The 17,736-nt window shown below is 33.7% G+C and overlaps 1 protein-coding gene across 1 annotated transcript in view; it reads right to left on the bottom strand.

The window, feature by feature from the left end:
- Positions 1-17,736, bottom strand: part of LOC149567124 (toll/interleukin-1 receptor-like protein) — a 65,263-nt gene continuing 47,527 nt past the window's right edge. Inside the window, exon 2 of the mRNA XM_089816606.1 lies at positions 1-340. Coding sequence (XP_089672732.1) covers positions 1-340 — 340 coding nt within the window. The remainder of the gene's footprint in view (positions 341-17,736) is intronic.

Here is a 17,736-nt window from a genome sequence, read left to right as displayed (position 1 = left end):
TTACCAGCCGAGCTTCATAGCCTTGGACCATCCTGAGCGAGAACAGATCTGTAGTAGGGCCTTCTTCCAGCCATCAATTTCTTCTCTTGGGTATCGATCTGAACGACCATGATGCCTGAGAAATGATTCTTTATACGGACTGGACTTGTTTTCAGGGTATCTAACATGAGTTGGATCCACATAATAAAACAGAGGAATAATCAAACCAGGGGTTCTCATCATTGCAGCCGCCTCCTTCAGACACCATGCTGAGTTTGCATAACCTTCAGAAAATATAGGAATCCGTATCGCACTGTACTCTATTGCTCTTTCCAAGCTCAGTCCAATTATTTCCCTCGATCTGCCCTTATACAACGATTCTTTAAATGTAAATCCAAACCTTCCGTTGCTATGTCACAACTGATGTAGATTGAGCCGTCTAGGTACAGGGAAAACTATGCGGCCTTTCTCATGCAAATTCAACCAGATATGGGAAAATGTGCTTCCAACTTCCCTTTGAATCTCTCCAGTTCTGCAATTAGTTAATCCCTTCCTAACTAAACCTCCAATGATCAATGAATCGCAAGATTTGGCCTTAGGCCACAGATTTTGTCCCTGATGAAATGACTGAATGTCACCTCCAATCTGCAATAATTCAGATGATATTTCACACCCTCAAAATTGCGTACCGATTGAGAGTTATCGTTCTCAATGGCCAACTGTGACAATTGTAGAAAACCCTAGGTTCCACAATGCACCTGTGATTGAATCACAATCTGAAAATCAAAGAGAGATAATCAACTGCCTTATTCGAATGGAGCCCCGGGGTGCCTATTTATTCTTTTCTCTCCATCCTCTCCAGAGACTTCTAGAACCTTTTTGATCTTATCCCTCAAGTGACTTTATTAAATACTCCAAGTCACTTTATTAAATATAAAGTTACTTATTTAATAATTATTTATTTAATTAAAATAACTAATTAGTCGTCCTTGGACAACCATTAATTAAATTAATTAAATCGAACTGTCACCAGAAAATTGGGGACATGACAGTCCGCCCTTCCTGAAATTGCTTGTCCCCAAGCAATGGCTGAACCATGAACCAATCAGTCTTCCTGGATCCCAAATGTAAATTTGCGTATCATCCCAATCCGCACCATACTCTCGTGGAGAAATCATCAATACCTGTAGCTGAGAAACTGTACTCAATATCCAAACAACTGACAACTCTGATGAAATCATCTGTAAACCAACTGTAGATGTCAGTAGAAGAAACCATTCTGCGGAACTCAAGCCAACTGAAACATCAACTCTATCAAAACTCAAGCCCCTGTCAAAATGACACTTGCACCCAACTGCACTGTAGATATGACAATAGCTATAGGTACCTGAATTACTGCCATCAAATTCAATCTCTGAAAAACTGCTCCGAGTGTGTCGATGCTGCAGGCTGAGTAACTTGCTACTACCAATTTTATTTTCAAAAGATGGTGCCAATCTATCCCCTAATGGATGGTAAGAAACTGGAACCAATCTACATCTGCGTGAAATAAAATCTTCTACCTCTGTGTCAAAAGAAAAATGATGAGCGTACCCTACCGCATAATGCCGGTAAGAACCTCCAAACTCTGCTGCTGGCTCATCATCACTGAACTGGGAATCAACATATGGCTCCATTTTCTGACTCCGAGTGACTGTAGGTCGGATAGGTCCTTGTGCACTCTGCTCAACAAACCTCTCCTCAAGATCCCTGTGAGGTAGCATAGTAGAAAGGACCCCTATAATCTTCTCAACCAATCCGCGAATAACACTAGTATCTTAAAGGGTTGCCAACTACATGGGAATCGTTCATTCAAAGGGTTAGTTCTCGTCCGACTCTAACAAAATTTGATAAACTCAAGAATGGTTGTACTCGAGAAGAATCACGATTAATTACAAGAGGAATCATTCCTAATAAAGAAGAGGAAATTCAAGCTTTACATATGAACCCAAACAATAAGAGGAAGAGACATTTTAAGAAAAGAGGAAAGAAAAAGCAAAACTATAAGAACAGAGGTTTGTCAAAAGTTCAATGCTACAAATGTGACAAATTTGGACATACTAACATGTATTGTCTAGAAAGAAAGAAAACCCTTTCTAACAAATCTGAAGTTAAGGAAATTGAAAACTCACTATTCTTCCTTGCTTTATCAAGTGAGCTAAATTCTATTAAGAATGCCTAGATAATTGACAATGGAGCATCTAGGCACATAACTAGATTTAGAGACTAATTTGAAACCTTCAAAGGATACTCAACCAAAGAATTCACAATAGGGGATAACTCCACTCACCCTGTGAAAGGAATTGGAACCTATTCAATTCAATTGAAAACTAGAGTCACCCTACAACTAACATATATTTTATTTCTACTAGGTATCAAGAAAAATCTGGTCTCTATCCCAAGCTTAGTAGATCAAGGGTATCAAGTCACTGAACAAAAAGATAAGGTCTTATCTTGGCCTAAAAAATCATGTTAAAAATGCAATCACTATTGGATTCATAGACACAAGTCTATATAAACTAACTCTTAAAAGCCACCCTATAATCATGGAGTTATAAAGACCAATGAGATTTGGCACAAAAGACTAGGTCACCTGCATTTCCGTTCTCTACCTCCATAGAGAAGATTGTGAAAGGTTTACCTAACTTAAAATATGAACATGTAAAGGCTGTGCATTAGAAAATAACTCCAAAACATCTTTCCCGCATATTGAACATAAATCTTAGATTGTACTTGAACTTGTTCATACTGACTTATGTGGACCAATGTCAATACCTTCCCTAAGAGGATACTTGTATTATATCATTTTTGTCGATGATTATTCCAGGGAAACTTGGATCTATTTCTTGAAATTAAAAGAATCAAATGAACTTCTATCTAAATTCAGAGAGTTTAAAACCTTAGTAAAAAATCAAACCAAGAAGAAAATTAAAATCTTAAGATCTGACAATGGAGGAGAATACATTTTTAAAAACTTTAAACATTTCTGCATATATGTTGGGATTGAGAGGGACTATACAATATCATATAATCCTCAACAGAATTGAGTAGCCGAAAGGAAGAACATAACCATTATTGAAGCAACTAAGGCTATGATGCATGATCAAAATCTTCACATATCATTCTGGGATGAAGCCTCCAACACAACAATATACATTCAAAATAGATGCCATCATTCATTTCTAGAAAATGTAACACCCAAGAAGTCTTTTGAGGAATCAAACTTGCTCTAAGTCACCTAAGAAACTTTGGGTGCCTTGTATACAATCATATACCTAAAGAGAAAAGGAAACAGAGCCCTCAGGAAAGAAAGACATATTTGGTGGCTATAGTAAATCTTCTAAAGCGTTGCATATAATTACTCTAAAAATATAGAAGTACCAAATGATGACCTCGTCCTAGAGTTAGATGAAAGTCCTACATTTGAGAGGGAGAGTTGTACAAAAAGATAATGGACCTAGAACACCTAACCCTAAGTATGATTCAAGCTCGCTTAAAAAGAAAAGATCATTATGGACACAAAAAATGATTGAAGAAAACAATGTGGCTACTGATGAGAGATAACTCATGCTTGATTACTGGATTTGAGCCTAGAACTATAAGAGATGCACTTGAGAATGATGATGGGATTAATGCTATGAATGAGGAAATAGATTAGAGTGAAAAGGATGATATGCAAACACTTGTATTGAGACCCAAAGAAAAAATGTGAGTGGGACCACATAGATATTCAAAAACAAGTTAAATGAGAAAAGAGAAGTTGTGAGGAACAAGGTCAGGCTTGTTTATAAAGGTTATATACACGAAGAAGGAATTGACTATGAAGAGACCTTTGCATCTATTGCTAGATTGGAAGGAGTTAGAACACTATTGACATATGAAACTTACAAGAGACTCGAAGTTTTTCAAATGGATGTTAAGTTTGCATTTTTGAATGAAATTCTAGAGGAAGAGGTCTAAATTGAACAACATGAAGAATTTGTGGAGCCAAATAAGAAGCACCTACTATGTAAACTAAACAAATCCCTATATGGATTGAACCAAGCACTGAGGGAATGGTATGATATATTGCGTTCACATTTGATCAAAATTAGATTTGTTAGAACAAGTGATAACAATAACCTATACTTAAAAAGTGAAGTTGAGGATAAGGCACATATTATAGAAATATTCGTTGATGATATAATATTTGGTGGTCATGATTTTTTGTGGAAGTCATTTTCTAATCAAATGAGTAAATACTTTGACATGTCTATGTTTGGTGAGATTAAGTTCTTCATTGGTTTACAAGTTCATCAAACAAATGGTGGAATATATGTGACTTTGTCTAAATACATAAAGGAGATATTGAAAATATTTGGTATTGATGAGTTGAGACTAGTTCACACCCCTATGGTCACTTGATGTAAGTTATCTAAGGAAGAAAACATTACTGAAGTGAATGAGACACATTATATGTCAATGATTAGAAAGTTGCAATATGTAGTACACAATTGACTTGATATTGTACATGTAGTTGGTATAATCACAAGATTTTCAACCACATCTAAGGAGACACATATGACTATAGTAAAGGGAATATTTAGATACTTGAAAGGAACATAAAATTATGATATATGGTATATAAAAAAGGTGATTTTAAGCTAATAGTTGATACTAATGCTAATTGTGAAGGAAATGTCAATGACATAAAGAGTACAAGTGGTGGAGATTTAATTTTAGGAGAAAGTTTGGTTACATGGATAAGCAAAAAACAAAGTTATATTTCCCAATGTACTACTGAAGCTAAGTGTGTTATTGTTGTAATTAATTGTTCAAATGTTGTATATTAAGAAAATGTTGGAAGGTATCCCAAAGGAACTTACCAAATGTATTACTATCTATTGTGATAATACAAGTGCTATTAGCATATGAAAGAACCCTATAATGCATGTAAAAACAAAGAAAATATCTACCAAGCATCACTAATTGAGAGAACAAGTTCAAGAAAAATAAGTTAGATTGGATTATGTGAAGTCCAAGGATAAGATTGTAGATATATTCACCAGTCCATTTCCTAAGGATGCTTTTGAATATCTAAGAGGTAAGTTAGGGGTCCTTCCCCTTCCAAGATTGACTAAGCAAGGACTCACGTTGCATCAATTCATAAATGAACAAAATCTCTTTATGGAGTTGATGCAAGAGTTCACTCTTTAGGGAATGATTCTTAGGGTTGTGAAAATTTTTGTATTGAAGAAGATGCATTCATTACATGCAAGGTACAAGGTATACCTACAAGGTTTTAAAATATTCTAATTGAAGCTTATATTGACCTTTAACATTGTTATCAAAGGGGGAGACGATATCTTAGGCGAAAGAGAGGAATGAAACATAATGAAAATGTTACCCTAAAGGGTGAGATGTGTGAGTTAAAGGAAGATTATGTGAAACAAGGAAGATGTTTAAAGATGTTTATTGTTTTCAATGGGAATGAAACACAACTTATTAAAGGAGCTTATGAGTCAAAAGGTAAAGACGCTACAAATTGTTGATGTATGGAAATGACAGAGTTGATTCTCTATGGTGTTGATTATTGTTGTAAAAAAAGGAGAATGATGTTGTTGAATAGTGAAGCATATCCAAAGGGGAAGACATAAGAACATTGCAAAAGACCAAACAAAGAGAACTTGATAAAGAGAAGAGATCATGAAGTTGTAGAGAACCTAATAAAGTCAAAGAGCTGAAAATGTTTTGGCATTTGATGATATTTTTTTCATAATGTAATGTATGTAATAATTTGTTACCATCAGTGCCCAGGGGGGAGATTGTTATCCCCAATTGATAATATTATCAATGCATGTAAAAGAGTCCTATTAGTTGTTATATCATCGTTACCCCAACTGATAATATTATTAATGTATGTAAAAGAGTGCTATCATTTCAAGCCTTAATTGGTAATATATTATGCTAATTTAGTAGATTTCCATATCATTTGATTGATGAAGAGGATTTGAAGAAAGTATAATGAAGATGTAAGATTTAATAAGTGTATGGTATTCAATGGGCACTTGAATGAGTTAGACTTTCATAGTATAATGTTGATTTGATTAAGTGCTGAGATCATGTATAAGAAAGATATTTTGTTAGTGAATGAAGAATCTTAGTGTTAACTGTACTACTATAATTGTCACCAAGCACCTAATGAAGAAGTGAGGAATGCGTTGTATTGCCCAAGTAGATGTAATGATAATTGAGCAATGGAAAGGAAGGAAAAATTGAAAAGAATTAATTTGAAGCCAATATTTGATGAAAATAAAGATTGTTCGAGAAGTTTCAAAGATAAGGATGGATTTAGTTATGAGATCAACAACTTGATAAATTCAAAGATATGATGAAGGAGATTTGATGATTTGAATTGAAGCACAAAGATTAAGGTGAAGGCATGATAAGCGAGTGTTTAGATTCAATGAATATCAAACGGTTATGATTAGGTAGCAAACCATAGAAGAATCTAGTGAAGCAGAAAAAAAGTTTCCATTTAAGGGATGAATGCATTTTTCATTGTTGCTAATCAAGTTGAAGAAGTAAGTTGATAGATAGAGGGTAATTGAGCATAACTGCATTGTAAAGATTAAGTAAGAGAAGTGCTAAGTTGATGTGTTAGTAAGTGGATTGGCTAGAACAGAGCAGAAGGAAGAAAGAGGATGAACCGAGGAAAGAGATACAATGAAACAAAAACATTAAACAAGCAAAGATAGTGCTAAACTAAAAAAATCATTTCACTATTACTCTCTCACCATTGTAGTAGAAAATATCTTAACCAAGTGGACATTATAGTCTTATTTGTAAATGCATTATATGGTGACATTTTATTAAATGTTTGTAAGTCCTTTAGAGAAGGCCACTTGGTAGATATTTTAAGAGTGATAAGGTCTAGATGATCTTTTGTGAAAATCCTCTAACAAGCTCACATTAACAATGTGTTTGTAACCTTTAACAAGGTTGGCTCCTAATAGAGGTCACTTCAAAAGAGTGAAATTTTTGGGTTGTTGGTCCCAGGTGGTTTTTCCCTTAACAAAGTTTCTACATTAAATACGTATGCGAAATTGTGTGAATGTTTATTGGGTTGCATGTTATTTCACATTTATAGTTTATTGCTACAACTCGCTATATATTGAAAGTTTACTCTGATACTCGTTATATATAGTTAACTTTTGTTGATGTGTTTACCAAGCTAGTGACCTGAAAGCTTAAAGAGTTGAAGTTTATGGTTAAGTGTTTTAAAGACATGTAAGATAACTGGTTATAACTAATTCACCCCCCTCTTAGTTATTTAACATACACTTCCTCAGACTATTGAGCATATTTGTTGTTGTTTTACATGTTGCATAGATAGACCCCAAATGTAGATAATTTATTATTTGTTGTGGATGAAAGAAATGACAATCATTCCATTGGGACTTTGTAAAGATTGTTCCACATTCACTAGTCTGCAATGAATTTGGGTGGATGCATTCACAAATGCACTACCGTAAGAGGAAATGGAAATGGGTGTCAAGAATCTGATCTTGTTGGAGTAGTATATCTTATTGTTTAGTATTTTTCCAAACATCGCCACTTGTTTGTCAAGAAATGCCAGGTTGGAAGAGATTTTATACAGTACAAAAAGGACAAATGATCTTTGCAATGCTCGCAATTTTTTAATTTTTTTTTCAAAAAAAAAAAAAAGACTAGATAAAAATATAATTACAAAACTATAATTTTTTTTTTCCAAGAAGCCATATTAGAACAACCTCCAAAAGGTAACGGTGATGCCCAATCAGCCCTATTCTACACCCATAGTTAAATCACATCAAATTTACTACTTTTGAGAAGGGATCTTCACACCTAGAGATGTTTGATACCATGTTAGAGTTTTAGGTAACTCTACAACACTCTCAAGATTAGTTAAAAGACCAAGATAATTTCTACAAGTGATTATAAAGAAAATTACAACAAGATGTAAGAAAAATAGTATTTGTGATATTCCTATTAGGATTTAATTATGTAGTAATTTGAGTCAAACCCATAGGCCCATTTCTAATGAATAGTGGTTTGCAAGAACCCATTTTCATGAAAATGAATGGAACACTTGGCACTAATTGCATCTAGGTGATTCTCATAAAGGTTAAGCACCAAGAATTCTTGAGAGGTCACCCATCTCAATACTACTCCATTTTGAGCATACTTAACTGTGGAGTTTCCTCCATGGTTAAGCACACTTTTCTTGAAATCCCATTTGAAAGACCTTAAGTGTTGTGCCTTATGAAACCTTCATTAATAACCCCCTTAAGCTCATCAATTAATAAGATGAAGACATTTTCCACAACATGTCAAATTGTAATTTTTCTATCAAGACTTAATTATGAAGTTGTTGGTGCACAAAATTTTTGGTTGACTTCCTACGAGCTTGCCTACTCAATGCTAGGAAACTCAACACAATTTTAGCCAATGAAGAAGATTGAATCTTAACTTTATTCAATCTCCACACTTTAGACTTTGCAAGATGTAGGTGGTTGTACCTTAACTTGTACTGAAATAATGATTGTGATTGCAGACTTAACAATACTCTTGAGTTGGCAAAAGCTCTCAAGGAGAAATTGCTTATAATAAAAAATGTTTGCAATAAAGGGGGAGGGTTACAAAAAAAAAGTAGTGGCATATGAAAGCGAGGTAATACTAATTGTTTACCTTCCACAAAGCTATCCTCAATTTTCACAATTTGATATGACTAGTGCCTTCCAAATTGGAGAAGAGAATCAACTTTAACAATTACTTAATTAATCTTATGTCTTGGAGACGGGTGTGCCACCATCAACTAATAAGAAACCAAACTGATAAATTTAACAAACCCCGAATAATTGAATTTAACTTCAAGATGAAGACCAATTACAAAAAACATACATAAGCATATGAGTTCTATTTTCAATAGTTTGCCTTAATTTTGTTCCAAAAAATCCAAGAGAGACTTAAATTCAAAAAAATCAATGATCAATTCCCTATCTTTTAGAAAAGAACATGATATATTTTATTAATTCAAAAAATGAGGTACAACTGAGCTGTATCAAGTTGTAGTATCTAACTTATGCTATGTATTCTATATTCACAATGTCTGTATTTCCTTTTTTATCTCTATATCCATGCAAGGCCTTGGTATCATTTCTTATAGAACATGAAAGGATGTAAAAAATCTTTAGGCTTGTTCATCTTAACTATCTCTATCTATATCCATGCAAGGCCTTGGTATCCTTTCTTATAGAACACGAAAGGATGCAAAAAATCTTCAAGCCTATTAATCTTAACTAACTAAAAACTAACTACAACTTGTTACAAATTAATTACAATAAAAAAGAGATCTCAAAGGATATTTATAATTCTCTCATCATATTGAGAATTTCTTCGAAGTGCTTGCCGACTTCCTCATTTGGCACTCCAACAAGCATATTCAAAGCTTCCCCTTTTGCCTCTTCCATCAAGATTTCATGGCAATCACTCTAGCACTGGGCATATGTTGTCTACAAATCCCATGTAGTTGCATACATGCTATTGATGACATCAAATTGGTCTTCTTCAATTGGTGCCAACCCAGGTTGCATGATAAGGTGAGGTACTGAATTCTCATCGTGTGATTGTATTGGTAAAATCATATCTTCTACCCTACAAAACAAACACAAAAAATTGCACAAGAATGTTTTCTATAAAAGAATAAACTTACCAAATGCCCTTATATCTATGGTCAAGATAGAACACATTTAATGACCATATTTCCTTCAAATCCTTAACATGATCCATCCTTAATTAATGTCGTACTTGAGAGAAAACTGAATGAATGAAATAAATTCTCAACATAACCTCTTCCACCAGTTAATTAATGAAATAAATGCTCCTTTTTAATTCTCAAAATTACAAAATGTTAGAGAACCATTGGTGTTGAAATTGCAAAATTAGAGACCAAAGATATCTCCCTTGTCAAATTTACACAATCAGAGAACAATTGAAAGTTCAATTTCAAAATCGTGAATTTGGAGAATCTCAAGAGACTCAGTTCCAAAATCACAAAATCAGAGCTTGGGAATTTCACACATCCTAAAATTACGAAATCTTGTTTAGGGCGGGTCTAGATTTTGCAAATTTTGGTAAGAGCACTCAAATTTTTGAGGTTCCATCAGTGGCTTTTTCTAGGAATACTTAATCTTTTGGGATATGGAAAGAGTCTAGTTATTTCTGAGATACTATTAATTTCTTAGGACCACTTGCAGATGTAATTGCATTGCCATTTTTGTATATACTTTTCAAATGCATCAATATCCTCTTATATATATTGCAAATGACACATGGAGAGACATGTCTCCTCGTGAGACATGTATATCCATTATAATTAATAAATTAATGAATTACATAATATCTCTCTCTCACACACACCCACGCACGCGCGCACACACACACACACACACACACACACACACACACACACACACACACACACACAATAGTCTCATAGGTTGAGCTGACTAAAGCTACCAAACATCAACACTTCCTCTTAGCTAGGGAGGATAAACAAGAATATGAACAAACCTCAATGTAAATAATGGTTTCTAGAATGTCAACTCATTTGATATTTGAATGCCAACTCTTTTGACATTCATGAATGTCAATTCATTTGACATTTATTAGGTGCTTAAATGTTCATAAGGTATGTGCACTCACATTCTCATAATGCATACCATATAAATATCCACCATGCAAAGTATAATCTATCATGATCCACATAGATATCATAAGATATCCATCATATTAGAAAATTATGTTATTGTAAAATCATCAACTTTCAACAACTTCTACAAATACAAGTTTCATCATTTTCAAGTTGTCACTTCCTCGTGATGTACACAATTGGTAGGCCCAATAAAATCACATGGTCATGGGGTATATTCATGAATCACAATCCTCTTGACTGCTCCAATTTATTGATCACTGGAGAATCCATCTCAACATTATTTACTCTCTCTAAATCAATAAGACCGAGATCACTGAAGGTTGACTGAATCACATCCTCTATCTTCTCTCTCTTTCAAGGTTGCCTTTAATGAAATGTCAGGATCCCTCTGATTCTCAATCTCCCTTACTAAATCATATCCTCTATCTTCTCCCTCTCTTTTAAGGTTGCTTCTAATGAAATGCCAGGCTTCCTTTGATTCTCAATCTCCCTCTTCCTACAAGAGCATACTTAGAGGAAATGGTTAACGAAAATAACTATCATCTTTATATTTCATACTCCCATATTGATATAAACATAATTCTTTAAAAAATAAGTAGAAATGATTTAATATCTTTTGCATCAGAATTACATATGAATTTATAATCCATCTCTCTCTCTCTCTCTCTCTCTCTCTCTCTCTCTCTCTCTCTCTCTCTCTCTCTCTATATATATATATATATATATATATATATATATATATATATATATATATATATATATATATATATATATATATCAGTTCAATTTATTCATAAATCTATTCACCAAGATTTTTGCTCATCTACATTTAATTAAATTACATTATAATTATATATAAGCAAAAACAACAAAATTATACTATGACATACCTAGTTGTGGGTCCCTCTTTTGCATGTGGCTTACCTTAGCCTTTTATTTTTAAATTTTATTGATGCATTGTATTTGACTTACTCTCTCCATCTTCTCCAACACTTGACATATTATAACATACTATGTGTCATTTGTTTCAAACTTAAATGGACCACTTTTCTCTATAGCATGGTGTGAAACAATCTATATGTAAATGACATGATCCTCTTTGTTAACCATGTTCACATTGCCATACATTGGCCAATCCACACCATAGTCACCCATAATAGTGTGAGGTTTGACATTCAAATAGAGAGATGATTGGAAGCTCTTTTTCACTTGATATCACTGTTATTCAATATTTCACAAAGCAACATCCACTGCAACCTATAAGAAAGTCAATTTGAGGCCCACTCTACCCACAGATGCATTCACACATGGCTTGACATCAGGGAATGTTACAATCTTGCATGGTTTAATTGCAATAAGTTCATCCTTGAGCCAAGGCTCATATTGTGATTGCTGCACACCATCAATATTGCATTTTATCTTCACAATATTTGATTGAACATCTCCCCATTCAAGGGATAATATTCAAAAACATAAGCTCTCATTGATGATTTAGTCAAGCCCATTACAATCTACATATGAGGATTATGCCTAGTTCGATGGTAAAGACTATCATCCCCATGACACCCAATCTATGAGTCTTCTTAACATATTAAAGTGGTATGATTCCCCAATAGACAATCTCACATCTCACATTCAATCAGACATATTTTGATTGAGATCAAGATTCATGACATTGACCTCAGGTTATAATGAGATATGTCAATCTTCTCCCTAAGCTCACAGATCTGACTCGTCAAATCATGGAATTCTTCTATTGGTGAAGCCACATCGGGTTAGAATGGCTTAAACATCACATACTAAGCTTAACTACTAGACTAAAAGTGTTAAATAGTCAAAGTTGACTTTTTCTTCCCAAGCTTAATTCTTCCCTTAGTGTGCGATGTTGTCACCACTTGAGTTCAAATAATTTGATTCTGAGTTTTCACCAGGCCTTTTCCTAGCAAAAATGGGGACTTATCATAATAGATATTGAATATGTTCTTGTTATGATTGGTAACAATAATGTTGTGGTTTAGTTAGATTCATATTCCCTTTTCAATAGGAAGGAACCATCTTCATGTTGAAAGAGATCTTCTCTAAATGCTTTAAGATCATCATATGTCCAAGAAAAAACATGTTTCTATTTTCTTAGTAAAGCAATCAGATCTGTTCTAACTTTCTTTGATAATTTTTTACCAATAAACAACTCTCTTGATGAACATTCATTCCCTAGATTAATCTTCTCAACTTGATCTTCTGTCACAATAGGGGTTTGTATCTTCATGCTCATTGAAAACTCTTTCTAATGTTACCAATCCTTTAGGTATTTTGTTAGATTTAAGCTGAACTATTTTGTTACCAAAAATAGTGTCCTTTCCATCCCGACTTTACACTAATCCATTCCAGTCAATTTTAGTATCTTGGTAATTATCTTAACATGTCAAAAACTTTAAAACATCCATGTCATCTTCAAAAACCTGCCAATTATGAATATTATCTTCTATAGGTGGCCTATTTTTTATTTCTACCTAGACCAGATCTTGTAGTGATATGTTAGTTTGTTTAACCACTATATTTTCCATTAAATCACCCATGTAATTATCACTCTTATCCATCCAATTGATTGAAAAGGCATCAAAATGTTATACAATTTTTTGTATTATTTTAATCTAGAATATTTGGTTATAAATTTGTTCCTTATTTGGCATACAATTAGCTCAGAATCACCAAACATTGATAGCAATTTAATTTTATGATGTTTTGCAATGTTAATTCCTAAAATTAATGCTTCATATTTAGCAAGATTTTTGGTACATTCAAAGTTAAGCAGGAATGCATACTTGATGGGGAAGTCAAAATTATTCTAGTGCCATTCCCTTCATTACTACATGCTCCATCAAAATGCAAACACCATATTCCTTGATTTTCCTCTTGCATAGGAATACTAGAATGCCCTATATTCTAGATAGGTTTACTAACATTTGTTTGAAAATTGTCTATATCCATATGAAAAAAACATATTTTTATGTCAAGGTGAAAATGCTCAATGATATATTCAAATCTATGTTCTTTATCAATCCTTATATCCTTACAATGTATAGGAATTGTTGTATAAGAAAAATCCAATTGTATATGATTTCCAACTAGATTTGACCATTGGTTTGAGAGTAACAAACTATAGGAAGTTGGGACATCAACCATAATTATATCAATCTTATATGAAACATCAGAACAAGAGGAGAACCTGAAGTCAACATTCTTACTAACCTTGGTTACTAGGATAGACCTATTGTCCATTGCATAACACTTTCCATAAGGTATGTCTACATTTAATCCTAATTCAATCATAACTTCAATAACCATAATATTCATAGCATCACCTGAATTTATCATACCATTCCTAACCAACTTATTGTTTCTAATATAATATTTACAATTCTTTGCCGTATTCAAGAGTTTTCACTATTTCTAGGAATGGGACAAAACCTTTAATTGAGATAGAGCATTAGAAATAATATAGTTACTCACTTGTTCCTTACCTAGTGCTTGCTGATCTATTTCTAGTGTATGTTGTAAGGTATTCTAAGAAGGCTTACCCGAAGCAATCCCTTTGTTTAGAGTGGGCTTATCATCTCCTTTTGGGTCTCAATTAATTATCCTATTCCTCAATTTGTAGTTATTCTTAGCCTTTTCATCTACTATAATTCTGAGAGCTTTTCTTTCTTCAATTATCATAATTCTTCTAATTGGTTCTTCATCTGAGAAAACTTTTTGATTAGACTATCTCATCCTTCATGCACTAACAACTGACACATATATTTCATCTTTTGAGGAATCTTCACCCCAAAAGGGTTCTAAGGAAAAAGAATTTATTTGTGGTTCATGTCTGAAATGAAGGTTATAATCACATACATTCCTAGTCACTAAATATTGTTCTTATGAAGAATGTGGCATTCTACATACTTCACACCATGGACCATTCTCAACATAGTGATTATTTATCTAAAGTGGTTCATGATTATCAATGTTCTTGGTAGGTTTACCAACTTTCCATGATGTGGTGTATGGCATGTCCTGGATCCTATATATCTCTCCTTATTATAAGGTCTATTAGTTTTTAATCCTTCATTCTTACCCTTCACATGCAAATCTTTAATCATCCTGAGGATCTTGTCGATCTTATCTTGTTCCTTATTTTTCTTAGGTGATTTGGGATCAAAAAATCTAGGATATTCCCTTTTCCCAACCCTACCTATGGCCTTTTTATCATTTTCACTTGTCATAGCCACTTTAAAGGCTTCTTGCAATGTATTAGGTCTGTGAGACCTTATCTCATAATGTGTCTTTCTTTCAAAGGCACTTAAATAAAAATTTATGAGAAGGAGTCAATAGGCCTAATGTCTTGAAGTATCCTATTCAAGGTTTTATTGAATCTTTTATTAAATTCAAAAATCGTCTCTTTAGAATTCTTCTTTATATAAGAAGTGTCAGTATGGTTCCCAAATTGATCAAGGAACAAGTCTACAAAATCTTGCCAACTAGTTAAATAATATTTAGGCAACCCTCTATACCATTCTACAATGTCATTGGTTAGAGTATGAACAAATAATTTTATGAATACATCTTCGTTATGGTATTCTAGTTCTTCAATGACACTTTTAAGATTAGTGAAATGTATTTCTGCAAATTGATCCCCTTCCCTGGAGAATTTAGGTATAGCGCTTCTCAGATCATTGGATATAGGATTAGGGTAACCTATTATTCCTAATAAATCTAGTTGCTTTATATTTCTATGTTCATAGGGGCTCTCGCCCGTTAGTTATTTTGATTAAAGTTTAACTGCCTTGAATTATTTTGATTGTTAATAATATTATTCCTCCAATTGTTCCCGTGATGTAGGAGCATTGAGCTTGGATTTTGTTGGAGTTGAGGTTTGCATTATTAGGGATGTTTTTGAGGCATATTGGGGAGCCTTTCCTCTTGTGTTTATGGGGATTTGATGAGGGGTATAACTAATTATCCTTAATTAATGAGAGGATGAAACTTTAAGGGATTGAAGAGGGACTAGATTAATACCTTCAGCTAAAGCCACAAGTCCTAATTAATTGTGAGTTGGTAGATATGACCATTCTCTTGGGGTATCAATTTTCTGCCAGTTTATGCGTTTGATTTTTGAATGTGACTTTCAAGATGCATGTGAAATTATCTTTAAGGGATAAAAATTTGAACACTTGGGGTTTTAAAAAGGACCTAAAATACTATCTTGAGTTAATATCACAGGTCTTAATTCAATCAAAGTTGGGAGATATTGCAATTTTGCTCACGTATTAATTTTTTGCCATTTTTTGTGAAAACGTGTGGAGTTTTCATCTTGCTTGATTTTGTATGCTAAAATGGGATCTTTTAAAGTTAGGTACATGTTATTGGGTCATGTGTGGACCTAAATATAACTTGTTATTGATTTTTGTTCATATTTGTTATAATTTTGGTTTACTCTTCCAAGGTGGACCTATAATGTAATTAAATGCTTGACTAGCTGACTTGTGGCTTAGCTAGCTATTTAAGGAGGGCTTGGGTAGTGTCTTAAGAAATTAGAAGGAAATTTAGTTCAGTGTGAAAGCTAGAGAGAAAAGATTCAAGTTGAAATTTGGAATTGGAGTTTGTGAGAAGAGCTAGTGGCTACAGTTTAGAAACAAGGAGGTTACTTGGTGGCTTGCAAGCACAAGTTGAGATCTTGGAGGTTTCTACCAGATTTTTGTTATGATATAGATTTGGTCTAGCTAGGATTTGAGTTGGATCTTGATGGATCTTGTAGAACTATTATTGTACTTTTTATTGTATTGGTCGTAACCTGGAAGACCTTACAATCGGGCACATTGATTCTAATCAATTATTTTATGAATACAAAGTTGTGAATTGGTATCAAATCTTGTGTTATTATTTATTTTATGCTATGTGGTTATTTTTTGGGGGTTAGGACATCTCCTTTGGGGATTCTCCTACCTTGCACTACATCATGTGGTATCAAAGTGAAGGTTTGATCTTATCAGAGCGATGGTTTGATCTGAGTACATATTATCATAGCTCATTTGTTTTTGAGTGTGTAGACTGGTTGTCGAAGTTGAGGTAGTTTGCACCAGGACCTTGAGTTGAGGGGAGTTTATTTGAGAATATCTTTATCTAGTGGTGGATTATTCTTTCTGGAGTCCTAGTTTATGATTCTTGGTGTGGGGTGGTAGATTGTGATTTGACCTACACTTGTAGAGGACTTGCAGATGGATCAATGGATGCAAAGATGAAAGGTTGATCTTGCTGGAGGATAATCACAGAGAGTTTGTGGGATTTGTATTATAGATTTGTGTTCTTGGACTTTTGATTTGTTCTTGGTTGTTCGTGCGAGGTGGCAAGTTGCGGTCAGACTTTTAGGAAATTCGAGTTTTCAAAAGGTGTGTGGGAATGATTTATTGCAGAGGGTTTGTGAAGATCTTTGATGATGATTTTGAGAGGATTGGATGCTAAGATGATTCTAAATCTTTGTAATGTGGTGGAGAGAAGGATTAATGAGCCAATAGTTCAGGTGGATGCTATTGTGGATGCTAGTTTTTCTAAAAGAGTTGAGAAATAGAAGAAGGAAGTTGTATGCTTTTGGAGTTGGAGTCTATCAATCTGGGAGAGCATTGTCTGGTCAGTTAAAAGATTTGTTCACGAGAGAATATCACATGCTAAGGTTAAGGAGGAAGAAGTTGGTTTTGTTGATCAGTTTGTGGAGTTTGATGTGAAACCTACAGAGGAACTTGAGGTTGTTGTTGAGGATATTCCTAATATTATTGATGTTGGGATAGATATTTGTTTTCATGATCACTTGGTTGAGTCTGACATGGAAATTATAGAGCACTTGGTCATGGATAATTAGGTTACTACTGATGATGGGTTATATGTCGTAGAGCATCTTGTTGTTAGCAATGAGATTGTTGATTATGTGGATTTACATATGGATGAGG

The sequence above is a fragment of the Cupressus sempervirens genome, chromosome 3 (genome assembly GCF_028749045.1).
Source record: "Cupressus sempervirens isolate cs-2001-9-10 chromosome 3, ASM2874904v1, whole genome shotgun sequence".
NCBI classification, from domain to species: Eukaryota; Viridiplantae; Streptophyta; class Pinopsida; order Cupressales; family Cupressaceae; genus Cupressus; species Cupressus sempervirens.
The sequence above is the reverse complement of the archived record's forward strand: the minus strand, read 5'-3'. Positions and strand labels throughout refer to the sequence as shown.